Raw genomic sequence first — 22,203 nt, forward strand, 5'->3', positions numbered from 1 at the left:
AGTGGATCTTTATGGTAAGTGAAAATACATAGCTTTTCTATTTATATTTTTTGATTGAACACACACTGTACCACTCTATAGTCTTAAGGTTTTTTTGTTTACATATATGTATGTATACAAATACATATTAAAATATATATATTTAAGGATGTGTGTGTATATGTGTATGTATATATATCTTAAGATTTTATCAGTTGTGCTACTAGAAGCTCATAATTCTAAAGCAATTTCTAAAGTAAGAGATCATTTAGTACTAGTGAAACTTTTATACCATACACTATTTTCCATAGGTAACTACTTATTGCTGTAAATTCATTTCAGCAGTTTGGAGAGGGGAAGGATTGTTTGGGGGTTTTTGTGTTTTCAATACTTCCTGCATAGTCTGTTACGGAGGCAAATGGCCACGTACCAGAAATTGGCTACAAAATGTGGAATTGGTGTAAAGAGAATAGGGGGATTAATTTTTGTTCTGACAGTGAAAAGCCAGAAGAGTTTGCTGCTTAATTGCTTGGAAGAGGGCCAACAATGAAGGGTCAGGTTTGCAAAGAGCTCTGTGGTTGATGACTTGAGAACTTGTGAGGTGGTGGTCGCTCTAGTTGGGCGGCACAGTGGCAGGTAAGGATCACTGTGAACGGAGAGGGAGACTAGTTAGAAACATGGTTAATTTTTGAAAGTAGGTCAACTGAGGAAAAATTGGTGTTTTCAGTATGCAGTACGTGCAGCAAGGGTATGGGTTTTGTTCTAATGTTTTGGGTCTGTTGAGGATTTGGGATTAGCCATCATCCTGTTCTTTACCAAAATGGAATCTTTTCATAACCTTTTAAAAAAAGGTGAATATAAAAATAGATGTGTCTAGAAGCAGGTTAGTAATGCGATTTCAAAGGCTGGGATAAATCTGTAGAAAGATTTTTTTTTTTTTTTTTTTTAATCAAAGAAGGTAAATCATGATCTTTATACACTAGCAGAAAAACTGTTTCAAGGGCATCTGTTAATAAAAGATGAAATATGAATTATATATGGGGAAAACTGATTAGACTTCCTAATCACCTTCCTCCTAAGAGTAGGGGATTATTGAAAGGAATTTAAAAGATAGCACATCAAAATCAATACAGGAAAGTAGTTTTCATCTAGTCTCCAATTGCAAACTCTGAAACTAATTGCTATCATATACTTCAAATCTTACAATTTTCATACCTGCATAATATAATGAAATATTTGCATGGCTAGCAAGCAACAGTACGGATAAATGTTTACTTACAATTTTATGCTAAGTGGTTTGTTGGTTTTGTTACCATATGCCTAAACCCTGTGACAGATATTTGTAGCCCTTTATCTCTCTGCCCCTTGGTTAGAGATTGTTTAATGGCAATTATTTCTTTATTGCCACCTCCAAAGGTTAATTGTGGCATGCAGTGGTGAATAAATACTGGTTGTTTTCAGGGTTCAGTCCCAAGGGCACTTATGTCAGTTTCAACTGGAGATCCTGCAGTCTTTTCCTTTGCTCTCCTGTTCCTTCAGCTGCAATCATCCTTGCCTCTTGTCTGTTGTATACATGCTGATGCTTCTGCACAGAGTTGGGTCAGCAAGCTCAACTGGAAGAATTTTCTTTCTTTTGTTCGGGTTTGGTTTTTGTTGTTTTTTTTTTCCCCCCCCCCTTTGGCAGAGAGGGGACACCCAGTTCAGGTTCCTGAACTAACTACGTGAATACTCAGCTCAGGGGAAAGGCAGGTATGCCTCAACCTCAGTTTGATCAGTGCAAGCCGCAGTGCTGCTCCAAAGTAACACTGCACCGCTTTTGATATGATTCTTACTTTTGGAAGCTCTGTGCAGGCATATCTCTGTTACGTATTTCAGCATTTACTGTCAACAGGTAGAACACACAGTTCGGATTCTTAAAACGATATGCCTTCTCTTTTATGATTGAAGGTCCTCAAAAGCTTAAACTGAGAAATGAGGAAGTGGTTTAGATCGCAAATAAAATTTTGTTAGGCTTTGGAACATGGCTTATATTCTGGATATTGTTGATGTAAATGAAGAAGTTGTGTTAATACAAGTTGTAATTTTGTGTTCAAGTCTTGAAACATCTTGATTTGCTTTACACATTACAGAGCTATTTTATTTCTGTTCTGTTTACAGCTGATATCATTTCAACAGTTGAATTTAATTACTCTGGTGATCTTCTTGCAACAGGAGACAAAGGTGGCAGAGTGGTTATATTTCAAAGGGAACAAGAGGTCAGTGACTTGAAAAACAAAAGTGCTGTTACTACACTGTTCTTGTGTTGCACAGTCTCACTTCATCTTTTCATGCTGTGAGGTTTAAATGGTTGGATAGTTTTCTCAGAAGACCCTAAGGTAGCCAGATTTCTAAGTATCTGCCTTGCGCTGAACTTGGTGGTTCCCCTCCCCTCCCTTCAAAAAAAAAAAAAAAAAAGTCCCAAAGATACAGGTGAGTTCTTTATATATGTACCTAGTATGCTCAGTATCACTTTACAAAATTGCCTTTGGATTTTGTCCTAAACTTTACACTTGGTAATATTGATCTAAGACAAATCATAATGCTTTTGAAGATAAGGTAAGAAAAGTTTATAAAAAAGGATAAAAGTTAAGCTGCAAGGACAACAGGATAAGATGGTTCAAAAATTGAAGAATTAAGCATGAATCAAAAACATTGGGAACAGCTACTTGTCCAGAAACACTTGAGCATTTTCAGTTCAGAGGGTAGGAAGACTCTTCCTCCTACAATTACACAGCTTTGCAGCTGGCTCTTCGCAATGGTATTCAGTTATGTGATAATGCTATGACGTATTCTGTCCATTCATCGATGCAGATATATCACTGAGCTTTTTATATCCAGAGAAATAGTGAGTATTGGAAAAGTTCACTAAAAGCTGAAAAATAATTGTCATGCCTTGTCATGTCTGGGAGAAATCCGGAATTGTCTTCTTTAAAAAGTCGATATTCCTCATGGCAATTACCCTCTCCCCTGCCACTGAAGAGCATGTTTCTCCTTTCCTTTGAAGAGCTGATGAGAATTTGAGCCTTTGGTTATGAGCCTTCACCTGGATCAGAAACACCAAAATTGATCGTGGAATTTTAATTCAGCTTGTTTGTGCATGAAGTATACTAATCTTTAGGTGCTGTGGTTTTTCTCAGCAGAATCCCACTTCTTTTGTTGTGTGGTTCAAGTGATGCTCAGTTAATGAACAGCTATCCAATATTTTGCATTTCATCCTCACTGTGATACTATTTATGAAACATTTTACCAAAGGTGACTTACCAGTTTTACTGAGGATTTTGAGAGCTAGTGAAATGAAAATACTATCGCTGAAAAAACTACTGAAATGTTATACTACTACATCTAGACAGCTCATACTCATTTATCATTTAGTCTGCTGTATAGACTTAACTAAGGCACAGAGAGATCAAGGTCAAAAGTGTCCACCTGCTTAGGATCTCTGACTTTCTTGATGCTTGTTTAGAGTGGAACTATTATTGGTTGGCTTTCAGCTGTTAGTGCTCAGTTGTTCTGTAAGTCAAAACCCAGCTGTCACATCATTTCCTCGCAGTGTAAAAAAAAAAAAAAAAAAAAAAAAACAAAAACAAACCACCCAAAAAACCAAAACCCAAACAAGTCAGACTATTCACACAGGAATATTCAACTGTCTTCTTGGGAGCACATGCAGACTGTAGGGAAGAGTTGGGTACAAGGGTCATTTCTCTTGTCATGTGCAAAACTGCAGAATTTCTGGAGTGGAGGAAAAAGTCTAAAGTATATAATACTGGAACCTTAATAAAATCTTACAACAAATATTTTTAACAGTCTGGATTTTAGACTAGGTTAACTACATTAATAACAACTTAGGATAGTTATAAAATTTCCCATATACTTTCATTTGGGAAGGCGGGCTGAAATGTTGTGCATCATGCCCTGAACTCATATGACATTATTTCAGTTCCAAACAGCTGATTATTCCAACCAAATGTGTGAGTAAAGAGTGAGACCACTGCCTAGTGCCAGAAAAGGCAGCTTGCTCAAAATGTGTGTGGCTAGGTAAGTAATGTAGATAACTATACTGAATAGTGTTTGTTGAGAGGATCCTGTCCAAAATGCTTAAAAGTTAAATGACAAGTAGGGGGTAAAATAATGTAAAGTCTCAGAATTAACTAAAACTCCATACTTTTGAGACATTGCAGGAAAAAAAAACCTAGCTGAAATGACGTTATCAAAGTTGCCAAGTCAAGCGTGGAAGCGTAAGGAAGTGTCAGAGCAAAGGTTGCCTTTGCAGCCTTATGTTGGCCTAGTAGTCTTCAATGATGTGAGTCACTACTGTTTCTTCCACAGTAACGTGCTGTCAATTAGTGTGCAGGGTAGGCTTTTCCTGCACTGATTCTTGCCTACCTTTGCAAGTGAGGGATTTGCTGCTTTTCAAGTGAGTGATTTTCGATTGTGTTTGGGGGGGGGTTGTGTTGGGTTTTTTTCAGAAGTTCTGGGCACTGCAGCTCTACAAGTGGGGCTGTTCTCCAAACATGAATTACTATCTAACATTAACTTATTTGAAAAGCCTGGTGACTACTTGGCTCAAATCTGATATTGCAAATCTGTGGATACTTGTGACTTTGATATCTGTTCCTTGCTGCCGCCACCTACCAAATGAGGATAATACAAAGCAGTCTTCTAGTTCTGTGAGGGGAAAAGTTGTTGGTGTATTTGTAATAGTCTTTGGTACATCATGATGAGCACTATAGAACAGCTTAGATGAAAATGTGGTAATTCCAGCCTTCAAGTTTTTATAATAAAAAAAGTTGTCAAAGCTTAATTATAAGTCTTGATACCACTTCTGGACACAGCATGTTTTAAAATGAGTAGGAGAAGAGCTAGATCTAATGGTCATACTTGATCTTGCTGTGCCTTCAGCAGAATGACTTTGTGCAATCATGTTTTTCTAAAAAACATATTTAATTACTCCATGTCCTATGTCCTTTAACATTTATTTCCTAGTCCGGAAACCCTGCACTATGTCCATATGGTGGTGATTAGAGGAGTGAGTTTTGGAAAAGGGCGGAAAAGGAGATTAGGTGAAGTGCAGAAACTAATTACATGGAATTGGTGGTTTAGGATTTAAGACATAGCTAACTTCTCTGCTCCGATTCTGTTGAAACCGCTTGGGAGAGGTAGCGTAGCTTGGAACTCTTCCAAGCAAACACAGGAACTCCTTTGCGGGCAGCGTGCCTCTTTAAAGTGCTTTGATATGCTATGTTTTATGAGTACACACATGTCAATATATAAAGATACGTTTTTAAAAAGGAAGTCTGTGTGCACTGTATTGATGCTAAACTAGGTACAGTATCATAGAGTAAAAATGTAAAATTCATCAAGATCTGTTGTAAAAAGTTTACTTTCTAATTGACAATTTCTGGTCATTAGTTTGTATGTACAATTCCTAATGAGCCAAGTAATATCAGCTTTAAGAAATACTATGTTTCCTTGCAGAATAAAAGCCGTCCTCATTCTAGGGGAGAATATAATGTTTACAGTACCTTTCAGAGTCATGAACCTGAGTTTGACTACTTGAAAAGTCTAGAAATTGAGGAAAAAATTAATAAAATTAGGTGGTTACCGCAACAGAATGCTGCTCACTTCCTGCTGTCTACAAATGGTAAGGACACTTTATTTTTGTAAAAATAACTTTTTATGTCATTTGAATATTATCTCACCTGTGATCCACTTGTGGGTTTTTTTTCTGGAGTGTTTTGGGGTTGTTTTAATGTCTTCTCCAATTATATGCAAAATGTGTTTTGATTGTAATACTTTGTAAATTACTGATTTTTGAATGTGAAAATAATGAAGCAGTGACAGAATAGGCATAGTTAGAGCTGTGTTCTGTGGGTATACTGACCATGCTATCAGTTTACATACCCTGTCACTCTGTTTTATAGTTTTTGTATAAACTAGTTCCCAGTATGCTGAACTGTAGCAAAAGTCTGAATTTGATTTGATCATCCTAATTTTGAAATTTTAAATTTTTTGTGATCCCAGATGAATTTTTAATAAAAACATTTGAAATTGAAACACTGTGGTTACAATGCTCTTTTTGCTTTTCCAATACTAAAACATCATGTGTGTTTTGCAAAGCAACTGTTTAAAAGACAACAGTCATCTAGGAGGAATATTTTTATACCATTTTCACTGTGTACCTTAGAATACATAAAAGCAGTGCAAAAATTACAAGTTGGAAATTACAAGGTTTTATGCACTTATTTTTAATTTCTTCCAGTTTTTTAGTAGTGGTTATTAGCTATTAGGTCTGTTTCATTTTGATGCATCGTGGAGCAAGCTGTAAATATAAATGTAGAACAGTGCATGGAAAAACTTGCTCTTATTGTCAGAGGAATACACTTGTTCCTAACAGTTTGGATCGCTTTTTGCCTTGTCCTTAAATGACTTTATATAAGGGCTGATATCCTACCTGCTATACAAAATTTTAAAAGCAGGAATGACTTCTGTCTACTGGACTTTGAAATTACAATAATCTTACTTTGATACAAGTCTTACTAAACTTAAAGCAGTCTTTAAACCATGTCATCTTAAATGCTTAGTTTGGGGAGGAGAGGTTTGTTTCCAATTAGCTAAGGATCTCACTCTTGGTGTATACTGACTTTCTGCACTTGGAAAGACTCCCCCTAGTAAGACCTGGGAAGTACGTGGCTTTGGATGTGGAGCCCTAAAATACGGGGGCAAGTCCTGTTCTAACTTACCACCCTTGGCTGTCTCTTAGCATACACCTGGGATAAACTTGGATTTCCTTAAGGTAGTTAGTATATGTAATTCATGGGTTTGTTGGGGTTTTTTCCCTAGCATTTCTCTGTTAAAAATAATTTAGATAGTCATACAGGGCTTACTGGTGAATTTTGGTAATTGGTGTGTGAAACTTCCCTTGTGAAGGGTCATTTTGGTGAATGGTAGGCATAGGGCCTTACCGTTCAGGCAGAAACTTGTCTTTTATTCAAACTGAACGTTACATTGGAGTTAAAATGGAATCCATCTTTTTTTCCTCTCCATTTACTGATATTTTGATGTATTTCCCATCTGCACCCTCCAAGTGCATGTGGCTGGTATATTTTGTTTGTTTGTTTTTCACATATCAATTCTCCTAAAAAATATAGCTGAAGGCAAAGTACTTAAAGGATATGTAGGGAGGGCTGTACTCCCTATTACGTTGTTGTTTAAAGGACTCCATCAGGATCCTTTCTGTTGCAAGTAGCGGAAACCTAGATAGATAAATAATATCCACTCTGCTGACTCCATTATTTAGTGATCTTATTTTGAATTTAATTCATTCTCAAGCATGTGAATTTTTGGTTTTAGATAAAACTATTAAATTATGGAAAATAAGTGAAAGGGATAAAAGAGCCGAAGGTTATAATTTAAAAGATGAAGATGGAAGACTTAGGGATCCTTTCAGAATCACAGCACTACGGGTATGTTTCTGCTCTTTGACTTCAAATATCTTTTTGCATGTACTTCTCTACCTTTGTACTACCAAAGTTGTCAACTGAAATGTGTAGATTAAAAATGATGTTTTGGTCAAGGTCATTGAAATCTTATAAAAAAAAAAAAAAAGGAGACACATCATTACATATCTATATACTATTAAATAAGGTTCCTCTGGAAAACTTGAGGCAAACTTTCATGATTATATTATCATATTAGCTTCCCAATAGTTTGTTGATTTTAATTTTTTTTTTCTTGGAATATCTTAGCATATTTAAAATGGATTTGAAATTTAAACTTTTTTAAAATTTTTTGTTAGAGACAGTCTTCATCCACCTCAGTATATTCAAATTGTAGAATAAGATACACTGATTATTGACAGCAATAAAATGTAACAAAATGTTGTTATTCAAGCCTGACAATACAGCATTTTGGAGTATCTCTGGCTGGAGCTGCACTAGTCTATACTTAATTCATAGAAGCATGGACTCATCCTGCTGTGTTCTTAAAATAGTCTAATGTCTTCATGCAACATGAAGAAAAGTGCAGGGAACACATTTATTTCAGAGACCCATGACATACTGACTTCTCTTCCTGGCTGTGACTAGTCAGTAGAGGATAATGCTGTAGTGTCTGTGTCAGTCACTAGTAAGGAGTAGTAGGTGCCCAGATTAACCTTTATATCCTCCCTGAGTGCTGCTTTGTGAAACTGGCAGGTAGGGTCCTTCTGTTTGGCTTAAAGCACATGCCATTGTGAATTTAGGAAGAATTTGGCTTTGTATCGATAATTATTTTTTTTCCCTCAATATTGCTCATATTTATTTAACTTGTTTGGCCTTTTTTCTAAGAGCAAGACTAAAAAATTTAAACAAGGTGCTGGTTATTCTATGGTTATTCTAAGTAGAAGGTGGTTTTGTTAGAGGCAAATTCTGAGCATTTGGAAAACCTGATATATACTTGAATAGTCTTGACATTTTTCCACTTGCGTAGGGATGTAGTGGTAGGGTTAGTGCTCCAAACATGGGATCATTTAAAGCAGGAGCTCAAGAAATGAAATCATGTGGGGCTGGGGTTTTTCTTGGGGTTTTTTTATGTTGTTGTTGTTACCATAAATAGGAATCAAACTGAGGCTCTCACTACTTTCAAAGCCAATGCCACTCCTGACACTTTTAGGGACTATACAGTTGTGGGTTTTTGTTGGGTTTTTTTGCCTTGCTTTTGCTTAAATTGAATATTGAACTGAAGCTTTAGGTATACATAAGCCTAATGCATAATCATGTTGGGAAAGGATAGCCACTTCCTCTGCAAAGTGTCTTTCTATTCAGCATATGGGAACCAAGATCTGATTGAGTATTCTAGTGAAAATATCTAAAACCAAGGAAGTGAATTATGATACAATGCCTTAGCCCAGTGGCTGGAAGTAGGTACAGATGAAATTTTGGGTTCTACAACCTTGCCCTTATGTAGCAGTAGACTACCCATCTGGGAACATGGAGAGTCCAGAATACGGCCTAATGGTTTTACAAGGTATGGGCTGTATCACTAAAGGAGTACATTAGCATCTTCTTTAAACGCTGTAATATATTTAGGAATTGTCAAGCTGAATGGGGGGAAGCAACAAAAAGCAAGAACCTCTCTCTTAAAAGTTAGTCTTCTAAATTTGCTGCTTTTCTGGGAAAGGAAGGTTGGGCTGAGCTGCAGAGCTTGCTAGGCACTACATCTTACAAGAAGAGATGATGGAATGAACCAAGTCTGAGGAACAGTTGGCAGAAGGGGAAAAAAACTTGCCTAGAGTTACCTCCATATGTTAAAATGATCAGGTTTTAGAGATCTAGAGTGTGTGTACCTTGGGCTTTTATGGGTTTTGTTTGCATATTTTGTTACAGAAATAGAATCCCCATTTGTTTATAAAGGAGTAGACATGGAGGAGAAGCAGCACTTCAGAGCTGCATCCCTTTGCATAGTGAGCATGGCATTTCTAAGTACCATACATGATAATTCACATCAATGTATTTTTTATTTCACAGCCAGGCTAGGAACACTCATGTGGTAAGATAGGAAAATTGCCTAATAAAAGGTAATAGATTAATTTTAATCATTACAGTTTGATGTAAACAGACTGTGAGATACAAACATGGTGAGAGCAATTACAGAGCTCTTGGATTAATTTGTTTCTTGTTCCAGGAAGACAGATTATCTTGGACACTGTCATAACTTTTTTCTTGGTTGGATAATGTAAGTTAGTGTTGTGTTGAATTGTATGTACTGGAACAGCGTAGGACGTCCTTGGGCAACCTTAAACTATTCACTTGCTGGTCAGTGAGAAGGAGCTAGAGGGAAGCTTAGTCCACTTGACCCTGACAAACCATGTCACCCTTTAGATCAGCTAGTTGTGGAAACAGGGCATCCATGTGTTCCTAAAATCGTACTGAGTGTTCAGTTAAACAAATGGGAGGTTTTCTTTGCAAACTGTTCTTGCCAATTTCACAAGCACCCCTCTCAGATATGGGGGTCATTTTTAAGTGTTTGTTTCAAATTAATGTAATCTTCAAATATTGTTATAAACATACACCATTTTTGTGTTGGATGAAGTACAAAACTGCTGTATTTGACAGGTAACTTCTGCAGAAGTCAGTGTCTGAGGTTTTGTGTTGGTAGTATGCAAACTCAGCATTCATAGGCTATTTTATTACTTTTCTTGCTCAGTGGTTTTGAAAATGTTCAGTCACTAAATCAAAACAGAAATTTGTGGTGTGCAATTAATTAATATCTTCTGAATCAGAAATCAGTTTTATGCCAAAATTGACTGTTTGTTTTCATGTTTCAGGTGCCAATATTGAAACCCATGGACCTAATGGTAGAAGCAAGTCCCAGAAGGATATTTGCAAATGCACATACTTATCACATAAACTCTATTTCAGTAAATAGTGATCATGAAACATACCTTTCTGCAGATGACCTAAGAATTAACCTATGGCATTTAGAAATCACAGATAGAAGTTTTAGTATCCTTTTTTTGTTCTCTGTGAACACTGGGGCACATCCAGTTGTGTATGCTTAAGAGAATCACTTTAGTTTTACTAATTAGAGTAGGTGTTTAAATCTAGGGATTAAAATACAGGATTTTAAAATCTGGAGGTTTAATACAGTGAAAGCAGGCCTTAGGATGCTCTCATTCATTCTTGAGGGCAAGCATTCTTTCAATGGAAAACTGCCAGTAGAAATATAGATAGTTTGATTTCTAAAGAGAAATTGAGGAATTTGGGGAGCATCCTTTATTTGTGGAGTTCAGTCAACTTAAATAAGAGTTGAAAAATTTGAAAAGTAGATCCCTTGTTACTGTAGATACTTCTTTCCAAAGTTTAAGGTCTCTTAACTGCCTAAGTGATGCGTCTCTTAAAGAAAAGAAATGTCCATTTTTTTAATGTCAAATGATATCATTAACTGCAGAAATAATTTTCAAATCTTTTTGCAAGCCTGTGTATCCAAAACTAGTAGTATGTCCTACATTGGCAAATCTGCAGTAAAATAAAAGTTGCAGAAATACTGAATATTAAATAGGAGATATGCAAGTTTTCTAAAGCTTAGGTAAATAGATGAAGTATATTCAGAGTTCAGTAGGAAGCATTAAGAAGGAGGCTTGAGAGGAGTCTGAAATTATCTCTAGCATCTGTTAAAGTTGATCTGTAAAAATTATTGGTTTTTTTTTAATCTACTCAGGTCACTTTAGTTTGTGTAGATTGCACACAGTGGAAATTAAGATCTTGCCCTAGTTTTCTACATGGTGTTTTTAACATTTTTCAATAATTATCTGCTAGAAGTGATTTGAATGTGAAATGTTACATGCCTTTACAAAAACCTTCCCAGATATTGTAGATATTAAGCCTGCTAACATGGAGGAGCTGACAGAAGTGATTACTGCTGCAGAGTTCCACCCTCATCACTGTAACGTGTTTGTCTATAGTAGTAGCAAAGGAACTATTCGACTCTGTGACATGCGTTCTTCAGCCCTCTGTGATAGGCATTCAAAATGTAAGTTAGGACGCGTCTTTGGTTTATGGGTTTCTTGCTTTGTTTTCATGCAAGATAGAGTGTATAGGTGTTCTGCTTATAAATAAACATACCAAGTTCTGCTTATTGGTAAAGAGCATACAAGGTAAGGGGTGGTAGTTTTGTAGAATGGAACATTTTAATTGTCTTGTTCTAGGCCCTCAACAAGCAGAAGTGTAGCATGAGACAATTGACGATCTGACTCTGCTCCTGTTTACCCATTTATGCATCATAAACTGATGGGAACAAGTGCTTTTGGCACCAGTGAGACCTGTCTTCTGTCCAGACTCAGTCTTGGTGCTTCTCAAAGGTATCTGCTTATCAAATGCCAGTTTAGGGCAGTTTATTCACCTTTGTGCGTTAGAAACTGGGCTGATGCTGCCAGAATCCATTTACTTCGTGACCATTTGCAGTTCCTAGGATAGAATTAATTCTTAAGAATATGCGCTGCGTTTGAAGCGAGTTTGCAGGGGTGAAAGGTGAATGCTCGTTGGTCTGCTGAGCCACGTAAACTTACATAGGTGAGGAAAGCTTTTCTGTTGAAGTCATAAGGATAACTGCCTGTGCCTTGCACACAGCCTCTTGTTTCTTGTTCGCTATTACTAATAAACTAATAGTTTATTAGTATTACTAGCCCTGTGGGGTGATATACCATACTGATATTTGCAGGTAAGCTTTCTATAGTGCAGATAAGGTTTTCTTGTTGGTGGAAGGAAATATTTGTGCAATGGGAAATGTAGAATGCTAAGCCGCTTCATCTATTTGACTTAGTGTTGCATTAGATTACTTAGAAGCACTTTATTTTTTAACTGCTTGTGACTGAATAACATCCTGTTAAAAGGGGTCTATTCAAAAATGAAATAAATAGTTCTGGGTAGCTTGTGTCATGAAACATTGATTTCAAAGATTGACTCTTCAATTTAAATAATGCATTTCTTTATCTGCTTTCTAAAACCATACAAATTGCATTTCAAGTGTAGATACTAATACTTCATTTCAGCAGGTTGTGTTGTACAACTTTTGTTCAGATCTAAAGAAAATTATGTTGTACGGTAGTGTCAAAATGCCTGGGTCATGCATTAAGATACTGTGTTTGGGATGTTGATGTTTTCATCTGCTCTTGTTCAACATGATTTGTAGATCAGTTGCAATGTTTACCATACCCATGGGTTGTTTTTTAGCTTTTTTTCTCTGATTCATCCCTAAGACCTGTGAATTGTAGTTTGCTGATGCTATGCTCTGGCTGAGACTGTTGGCGATAGTCATCAGATTGCTAGATGCCTAAGAGCATAAAATTGTTTAAAAAGAGATTATTTCTAAAAAGTATTTAAGAGCAACTTTCTTTAAAAAGAAACTAGTATATTGATTTAAAACTTTCCAAGTATCGAAAACTGTTCAAAGCTGTAAAACTTGGTGTTGGTTTCATTTGTAATTGTGTCTTCTATCTACAGTTTTTGAAGAACCTGAAGATCCTAGCAGCAGATCGTTTTTTTCAGAAATAATATCATCGATATCTGATGTAAAATTCAGTCACAGTGGTCGATACATGATGACAAGAGACTACCTTTCTGTTAAAGTGTGGGATCTCAATATGGAAAACAGGCCTGTAGAGACATATCAAGTATGGTGTTCAAGTTTTCTTAAATATCCCTCCTTTCCCCTTTTCTTCTTTTTCTTTATATCTAATACCAATTTAAATGTTCCAAACAGGTTCATGAGTATCTTCGAAGCAAGCTTTGTTCCCTTTATGAAAATGACTGCATCTTTGACAAATTTGAATGCTGCTGGAATGGTTCTGATAGGTAAGTTGGAGGGTTTGGTTTGTTTTTTTGTTTTTCCTTCAGCATTAAGAATTTGGTTTCCAGTCTTGAAAGCCATAAGTGGTACTTAACTTTAAGGATGTAATTAGCTGCATTCAAATCAACTGGGTTTGTTGGGGGGGTTTTGTATGTGTGTTTGGTTTTTTTGAAAAAAGAAGACTTCATTCTTCAATCCTCCACCCTCCAGTTGCAGAAGTGGAATATGCTTTTGTGTGTCAGTTTGCTTCTAATATGAATTGTTGTTGAAGTTTTATATAGTCAAGACTGGCCATTTCAAGCCATGAAAATGTGACTCAGTTTCATTTTTAAAGTGTATATAAGAACATGCATTGTGTCTTGTAAATTGAATCTTCTTTCCATGTTTTCTGTAGGCTAAAGAAGATAAAACTGTGTTAGATAATCACTCATATTTGTTGCAAACAGTAGAAATATGTCTTGCCTCCAGGTTGTCAAGCATTATAATTAGATAGCAAAGCTACATATATTGGCACAAATGGTGTATGTTTCCTGTCACTAGCGATGGTAATATTAGCTACCTGTTAAAATGCTTTCAGAAACCATGGATAAGATTGTGGCAGATCTGGATCTTATATCTGCATGCTTTGTCTTGGCTTGCCTTGGGGATTCTTATTTTTTTTGTGGAAGGTTTGTGAAGATATCTGAAATACCTAAAACAGTGACTTGTCTGCTACCAAATGCTTGCAAACTGTTCAATGAAAAGGTATCAGTTTTGATGTGATGGTAACAGGATCAGCCTGTGAAACAAGCTTTGGCCTAAGTCTATCAAATATTGGAAGAAGAAAAGATCCATCACATAGTTTAGATGGGGACAGTGATCAGGGAAGTCAAATCTCATAAGCTGTGCACAGAAGTCAGCAAAGGAAGTGAAACCTACCTACATTGCTATTGCAATGATAGTTGAGATTGCAAGTACTGCTACATGCCACTTGCATACTAATTTAAGTGAACAATATTAAAGAAAATTGGTTACTCTAAATACCAGGTTGCAAGTGGCTGAGGTTGCAGTTGGCTTTGAGTTATTGAGGGGAGAAATACTGTGTCAGTCAGTCTACAAAAAAAAATTGCTAGCAATATTTACAGTATCTAACATAAAATGCATAAAAGAAGTGGTGTATGTTTTTCACTAAGCTAAAATGCAAAGAAACTGACCCTTATTTCTATGTGGTTTGTTTTTTTTTTCTTTTCAAGCAACCCCAGTAAGTCTTTTTTGGAGGATGGGGCGGGGAGGGAGAAATGGTCAAAGCAAGGTCATCTCATTTGAACATATTATAAGAACATAAGTTGTCATGGAAGTTGTGATGGTCACCTCCCTTTGAAAAAGAAAAAAATATTTCACTCAGTGCATTTCCTAGGACAATCTGAGTGGTATATGTTGTGGTAATAGTATCTCATTCTCCTCCTAGTCATTAATTTTTTAATGCCACAAAGACAATGCGTATCAGCAAATAAGACGACAAGGGTGAGGTGCCTGCAATTTTAACAATCTGTGGGACTTCTGCCTTGTGGGAAGTGGCTTTTCAGTTTCAAGTGGTAGAGATAAGTGTTCAATACAGAAAATAATGACCAATTCGGCCTCAATTTCAGGCATATTTTTTGAGAGCTACAAACAAGCTGTTCTTTGGAAGTTGGATACATGAAAGCATTTTCAGATGCAAATTTTTCTCTGCCTTGTTCAAAAGCAAATTTGATACTGTGCAGAAACTCTGAATTGTTTCTGCAGGGCTGCATCAGACATTTGCACAAGGGGCTGCTTTTACTGATTCAAGACAAATTTTTGTAATTAATCCATTGGCATGCTCATGGTCAACACGTGCACAGGGCAAAGGAGGGCACTTTCATTTGTGGTAATGAAGCAGTTTACAATGGCTTTGCTTCCACCATGACTTTTGTTGCCGCAGGATAGAAGGATAGAGTAGCAACGGGAAAACCCGCTTTGCTCACATTAAGATGAACAAAGCATAAGACTGCTGCTGAGTGCTGGTGGCAGGAGGTGGGAACCAGGGGAAGAGAAAGTGGTGGAGTGGAAGCAGTGCTGAAGTCCGAACAGAATTGAGCAAAGGTATACATCAGAGAGGAAGAGAGTGTAATGCCACATACTGGTCGTGAAGTTGGTCTGATAGTCAGCTTGTGCGTAAGAGGGATAAGGTGGGGGTTGAATACTATTTCTGGAAACCTAGTAAGATTTGCCTTTCTTCTGCTTTTAAACAGTGCTATCATGACTGGATCTTACAACAACTTCTTTAGAATGTTTGACCGAAACACGCGACGGGACATCACTCTAGAAGCATCCAGGGAGAGCAGCAAACCTCGTGCCATCTTAAAGCCACGTAAAGTGTGTACAGGTGGCAAAAGAAAGAAGGATGAAATAAGCGTTGACAGTCTGGACTTCAACAAGAAGATTCTTCATACAGCATGGCATCCCATGGAGAACATCATTGCTGTAGCTGCCACCAATAATTTGTATATATTCCAGGACAAAATTAACTAAAGATGACTTACTTGAGGACAGAGTCGTCGTCTTGCATAGTTAAGCTCATTTGTTTATCTGTAAAAGAGAAGGCCTTGTTGTCCTACCAGTGAAGAACATTGATGCACTTACTTCCCTTTAGATAAAGGAAAGGATCTGGCCTGGTTTTTGAGTTCATGGTGTAGTTCTGCCTTCGGTGGGGGTAGGGAACGTCAGTCGCAATTTTCTGGGAGAAACCCTCTAGAGGCAGAATTGATGGACAGTGCTCAAAAGGCCAATACTCAAAACAAATGTATTTATTTAAGTCTGAGCCTTCCTTTCCAGTTTATAGACCAAAAATTTAACACCCAAGAAGAAAAATTGTCATAAAAATGTAATTTCTATCTCTCGCGCTCTTTCTCTGCTGTAATATTTGGGCCTTTCAAAACATATATTGTGCTTAATGCCTGTAAACATTCCTCCTCTGGCCTGTATCTAGGCTTAGGTGTTTTTACCTTTGAGCACTTAGGTAGGTCTTGAGTTGGGTTCGTAGACAGGTTTCCATGAATATTTACTCACCAACTGTATCTATAACCACACCTTCTGGTGTAAACCACTTAATAAAATAACAAACTATAAAAACTGTTTTTAAATCTGAAGGTATGTATTCAGTCTTTTTATTTTTTTATTGCATGTACTGAGATTGTGCAAAATAATCCTGATGGGCAGATTTGACAATGTTTGCCCCAAAACATTGATTTTTGGCAGACTAATACAAACTTTTTTGTGTAGTATTTCAAATTCTAAATTTAGAGTTTCCATGAAATTGTCATTTAGTTTAAGTTGCACTGGTTTTCTTGTAACACTATCTGTGTACCAAGTAGGAGATTGAAAAGGTTAGTATAAAGACATCCACAGCCTTAATAGAAAGTGACCACCTTGCACAGAAGGGAAAACAAAACACTGAACAGATTTTCTTCTTTGAAGATAAAAATTCAGTTTATCTGATGCCTCTCAATGTTAGATAGAGACATACCTTACGTGCATTATGTTTTTTAACCTTTTTAGTATTTGTCATGAAGATATAGTTTATTTTAAATATTTGGCATAATATATTGTATTTCAGATTGCAGTTCAAGCCAGCAAAAAAAACCAAACACCTTTCTTGATTATGCCAAGCAGCAACGCAGCTTAATAGACTTGGGCACGTTCTGACTTTAACACCAAGATGTCAGAAAACACTGAGGCCATGAGCTGGTGTTAACTGCGGTTGTTGTAACTCTGTTCTTGCTAACTTTTTTTTTTTTTTTTTTTTTTAAGCCTTAGGTACTTCCCCCCCCCCCCCCCCCCCCCCCCCAAAGAGGCCTAAAATGCATCAACCTTCTCTTCACCCTAGACTAGCCTGGGTGAGAAACTGTTCCTGAAGCTGTTGCAGCACATTTTAGTAGCATCAAGTAGCTAGACGTTACACTCTATGAAATGTGCCTGCAAATTAGAAATTCTTGCTGAAAAACAAGATCCCCTGAGCTTCCCAGAGGCAATACAGAAGTGTGGTTTACACTCCATTTTTCTTAAAATGAAGGTGTATTATGATTATGGAATCAGATCTGCATATGTAAGAGCAAAATGTCTCTGTTCTTACCCTCCCGATCAATGTCCATAGAGTGCCACTCTTGTTCACGGTAAGCTAGTAAGTACAACTAACTTTGAGGTTCTACAAATAAAGTTTAAATTAAAAAAAAAAAAAACTTATACTGTATATTGGTTGTGACACTATTTGAAAATCTTGAAATGTGGAACTTCTGGGTCACTAAAGCGTTAGATTTGACCTTGTTCCTAAAATACATAATAGAGCTAATACAATGGGATTGTACATACTTGTTCAATTATTTTGACCAAAAAGTTTAATAAATTTTAAATGTTTACCTGGACTTGCTCTGTGTATTTTGACAACTTTTTCTTCCGTTTGTTAGGTAATTGGCCAAATGAGCCAACCTGAAGATTGTTTGTATTTCCATTTTAAATGATTAATTTTTGAATGGTCATACCTCTAACTCAGAAAGTTGTCTGTTCATATTCAGTGAATATATTAGTGCTGTCTATTTTTGATCTATTTTTTCAGCAAATGTAAGTGGAATATGAGTAAAAAGAAAAAGGATATGATGAAATCTTCTATTATATAAAACATGATTTGCTTGTACCACTTTCAATTAAATAGTTTTTGATGATTCATGAAATTTTTATCATTTCATTTTATCTAAACCCAGATTTTATTGTCAATTCGATAAAATTACTGTTTTTTCAGATACTTGCCCCAAACCACCCTTGACTTCTGGGACCAGTTCAAGAGCATTGCGCTACTCGCACATGCAATACCCCGAACGGTTGACTTCCAGGAGATGGAGCATCTTGTCGGTAACGCGTGGCAGGGATCTTGTGTTAGAGATGCAGCGCGGGGCTTCCACATGTGAAAAACGCCTACGGGCGCCTTCTGACAGGCTGTGAGCTATGTACAACACACAGATCCCCTGTTCTGCAAGTATTTCCTAGCAGCAAGGTAACTGCAGGCCTCAGCTGTTTTTGAGGAAGTAACTGAGGAGAGCAGAAGTTGTCTGTACTAGAAATTAGAGGTAAGATTTTTTGAAATGTGTTTTTAAAGTCACTTCTTTGGTACGATGAATCCTTAATGCTCCGTTAACTAGGGCTGAAGCGAGCACTGCGTATCGGAGGCAGTTTCTGTAAACCTGAGGGAGAGTTTTGTACGTAATCCGCGCTTCACAAAGCTTGTGCATGTGTTTTAAATCAGCGTAGTTGTTGTTTAGTGAGCAGAAAGTGGGCATCTGTGGTAACTAATCACCGGTTACAGGATGAAAAAGTGTTGGGAGAAGATGAACCACCCTCTCAAAGGTCTGCTGCTTCCTCTTGGGGATGGGTTTGGAAATTGCAGGAATGGGATTTAAGATTAAACTCTGAATTCCATTGTCATTTTACACTGAGCACAAACACACACAGATTGAAAGAGTCAGACTTCCTCATGGAAATGCCGAGTGACTCCAGAAAAAACATGTCGGGAAGGTGAAGTAAAGTAAGAAATGTGGGGGGGTGTATAAATACAGCCCTGGGGGCTTCGGTGCTGATGCACAGCGGTTTCTGAAAAGCAGGACCTGGAATCAGCGCGTCCAGGGATCAGCTCCTGCCCCTGCCCCTGTTGATGTGCCGGGACTGAGGGTGGTAAGGGGTGCTGCGCGTGGCTGAAGGACAGCTGAAACACATTTTACAACCTGATGAAATAAAATGTGCTTCCTTAGAGTTCAGGCACTTAATTTGTCCTTCTAATTTCCCGGGGTGAGGAAATCAGGAGGGGGTGAGGGAGCTCTCCAGCCCTCGCCCAGGCTCCCTCCCCGCGGTTGGAGAACAGGGACGTTCGTGACTGTGAGCTACACAGGGCATGGTTCCCTGCGGTCTGTGATCTCTCCTGTGAGGTGGCCATCCTCCAGACTAATCTGGCCTTTCGTGTGTTATGTGCTAGAACACTATTTTTAGGCTCCAAAGTCAGAGAAACTGTTTCTGTCGAGCTTTTGACCAAAGTTCTTTGTTCCGTACCCTGCCCAAAGGCTGTATCTAGAAATGAAGTCACCTTTCAGACTCCCTGGCAGGCGTGCAAGGACTTTCCCATGGAACTGCCCAGTCCTGGAATTACAGAAGGGGGGTGAGCAATATTTTCCTATGCCCATGACTACCCCTGCATCACCAAATAAGACCTGGCATGGTGGGTTTGGGGTTTTTTTTCTCTCTCGAACTGTTTCCAGCTCCTGGCTGTTGGAGTGGCTCTGGCAGCAGCTCTCTGGAGGCCAGTGTTTGGGTCGGGGGACGATCCCCCATCTCCACAGATGGGACCTGGGAAGATAAGCAAGCGTTGCCTCGTGAGCAGGAATTAATAACCCAGCAGCCACCGGGTATCCAGCTGTGCTGACAGCCTGCAGCCAGGAGCAGGAACCCCAGATGTCAGAATTCACAACACGTACTTCAGGTGAACGTTTAGGGAATTAAAACACAGTGAGATGGCTGCTGCCGGATCCCTCCCCTCACAGACGGCACGGGAGCCAGCAAGGGGCTTACGCTGGAGGGGCGAGGGGGAAAGGGAGTGCCAGTCTTCCATCTGCTCAGCGTGATGCATATTTGTTCATCAGCTGTAGATAAAATACTTGGGGGTTTGTTGTCCTGTTCTTTGCATCCAGGGTTTGTGATGGGCAGAAAGGGCCCCGTGCTCACCAGGCCGGGTAAGAGGAACAAGCCTGACTCTTCCCTGGTCCGAGTGATGGTGACGTGGTGTCCGAGCCGCTCCAAAGAGCGAGCTGTAACTCAGAGCAAATGTGCGTGCGGCTCTTCGTCGATGCTGAGCGCTGGGCAGCACGTGGACACGCAGGTGGCTGCAGCCGTTGGTGTCCCATTAATTCACTTTTGATGTAAAGGTCTTTTCCTGCCTTACACCAAATTTGATCCAAACTCTGGTGGTGCTTACAAAACTGGTGGTAAGAAGCTACATTAAGCCTTGATGAGTATGAACTTCACAGGCTCATTTGAGCAGACAAGCGTCTGTGTTTGGCTGAGCTGCTAATGGGGGAACAGCTGAAGGTCCCCTGGGGGGGTCTGGCTGCGGGGCGACACTTGGGAGGAGGCAGCTCTTGCGCTGCGGAGCTCTCCCTGGGCTGGGGGTCTGTGCCGCTCTGGGCGGTGTTCATAAGTGGCTCCTGGAAGGAAACCTCCCCCTCCGTGCAAACTGCGGGGTGTGAGGAGTCTGCAGAGAACAGAAACGGGTTTTGCAGCAAATGCCCTCTGTTGTAGCATCCTTGAAAGCTTCAGTCTTAGAGCTCAGCTTCTCTCTTTACCTTTGCCGGCTCTTGATGGAGGTCCTTGTACGTTGAGCTTACCCAGACACTGGCCTTCCTCGCAGCCTCCTTTGCGGTTATAAATAGTGTGTGCGATGCATCCCACGTGTCCCAGAGCTGTCAGCTTGGCCTCTGACTCTGCTCGTTGCTGCTGAGGATTACTTTCCACTAGTAGAGCAAAGCATGCTGAAATGCAAAGCTTTAAACCCAGGTAGAGAAAATGCTTTAAGACTGCAACGAACTGATTGCTGCTCTGGAGCAAGAACAGGCTTCTGCTGCAAGCCTTGAGAGCCTTTGGTGATAGCTTGCACGGGACTCTAGAAAATGCTGGGATCCATAACAATTCTCTCGTGACTTTCTTTTCATATTTGGTAAGTTTTTAATACCACAGTTTCACTGACCGTATTTCTTGTGCAGAAGTACACAAGCCTTTGGTGTGCCCTGAGCTGGCTGCTGCTGTCATGAGCCTGCTAAGCCTGAAAGCAGTCAAACAGACCATGACAAGCTCAGCTTTGAATAGGGCTGGCTGCCTCCTGCAAGCCTGTGCCCCTGCTGAAGCTCTGCTGTGCCAGCCCGGGCTTCCTACCCTGTGCCTGTGGCTGGTGTTCTCCTGTCTGTCCTTCGGGCTAGGTCTGCCCGCAGTGGGGGGTGACCCCGGCAAAGGGGACCCTCCCCAGGGAAGGTGGAGGGAGCTGCGCCGACACCTTGGGTCCACAGCTGGAAGCACGACTGGGAATGAGGTTTGTTAAATGAGTTATGATGAGTTATATTCATTTGTGTGTGTCTAAAAAGATAAAGCTCCTTGGACTGGAACTGTGCTGTACTTAAAATGGTACTTATTTATGCTGTGACCTCTTATTTTTTTAAAGAAAATAAGTTTAGTTGCAAAATTGACTGAATTTTCCATTTCCCCTGGTATGAAGTGTGAGGATCAAACAGCTTGAAGTCTTCAGTGCAGATTTTGTCAATATCTAGCATATTAAGGCAGTACTGGGCCATTTCTTTTAGCATTTGTATTTCTTTTGGACTAGTTGTTCACTGCTTCCATGGCTTTAGCAAAGCCTGTGCACTTTAAAGCTGTTTTAAAAAATTGATAACTGTGAAATTTGTATGAGGCATCTATTACAGAAATCAATGTTGAAGACACAAAGGCAAAAGGCTGACATTTGACCACAGAAAACTGATGTAGCTCTGTAAGAATGCCTTGACCAATAATTGGATAATGATGTCCAGTAGTTTAAATGCACCATGATGACTAGGGTTTGGGTTTTTTTTAATTAACTTTGCTTCTTTCCATCATGTTAAAAATAATTATTACATATACAGTGGTTCAGCTTGGATCAGGGCAGCCTAAGAAGTTGCTGCCATAAGCACAAACCTCTGATACAGACGTTGACTGTCTGATGTTCTTCTAGGTGTTTCACACATTGTTTTTTCTGAAATGGGTAATCATCACCTTGGGCATTTCATAGAAATATGGTGG

The 22,203-nt window shown here is 38.8% G+C and overlaps 1 protein-coding gene across 6 annotated transcripts in view; it reads left to right on the forward strand.

Moving 5' to 3' along the window:
- The window catches only part of PPP2R2D (protein phosphatase 2 regulatory subunit Bdelta), a 31,524-nt gene extending 13,762 nt beyond the window's left edge, over positions 1 to 17,762 (forward strand). For 3 of the 6 annotated variants that reach the window (XM_052798677.1, XM_052798676.1, XM_052798678.1), the window contains 8 exons: positions 2,137 to 2,234; positions 5,494 to 5,659; positions 7,369 to 7,481; positions 10,322 to 10,499; positions 11,362 to 11,526; positions 12,996 to 13,165; positions 13,255 to 13,346; positions 15,594 to 17,762. In XM_052798677.1, the coding sequence (XP_052654637.1) occupies positions 2,137 to 2,234; positions 5,494 to 5,659; positions 7,369 to 7,481; positions 10,322 to 10,499; positions 11,362 to 11,526; positions 12,996 to 13,165; positions 13,255 to 13,346; positions 15,594 to 15,873 (1,262 nt within the window). In that variant the 3' untranslated portion in view covers positions 15,874 to 17,762. Of the gene's footprint in view, positions 1 to 2,136; positions 2,235 to 3,955; positions 4,054 to 5,493; positions 5,660 to 7,368; positions 7,482 to 7,519; positions 9,730 to 10,321; positions 10,500 to 11,361; positions 11,527 to 12,995; positions 13,166 to 13,254; positions 13,347 to 15,593 lie in introns of those variants that run through there. The other 3 variants (XM_052798680.1, XM_052798679.1, XM_052798681.1) reach the window with 3 other exon arrangements.
- Positions 17,763 to 22,203: the final 4,441 nt, after the last annotated feature.

Source organism: Harpia harpyja, chromosome 10 (assembly GCF_026419915.1).
Source record: "Harpia harpyja isolate bHarHar1 chromosome 10, bHarHar1 primary haplotype, whole genome shotgun sequence".
In the NCBI taxonomy this organism is placed as follows: domain Eukaryota; kingdom Metazoa; phylum Chordata; class Aves; order Accipitriformes; family Accipitridae; genus Harpia; species Harpia harpyja.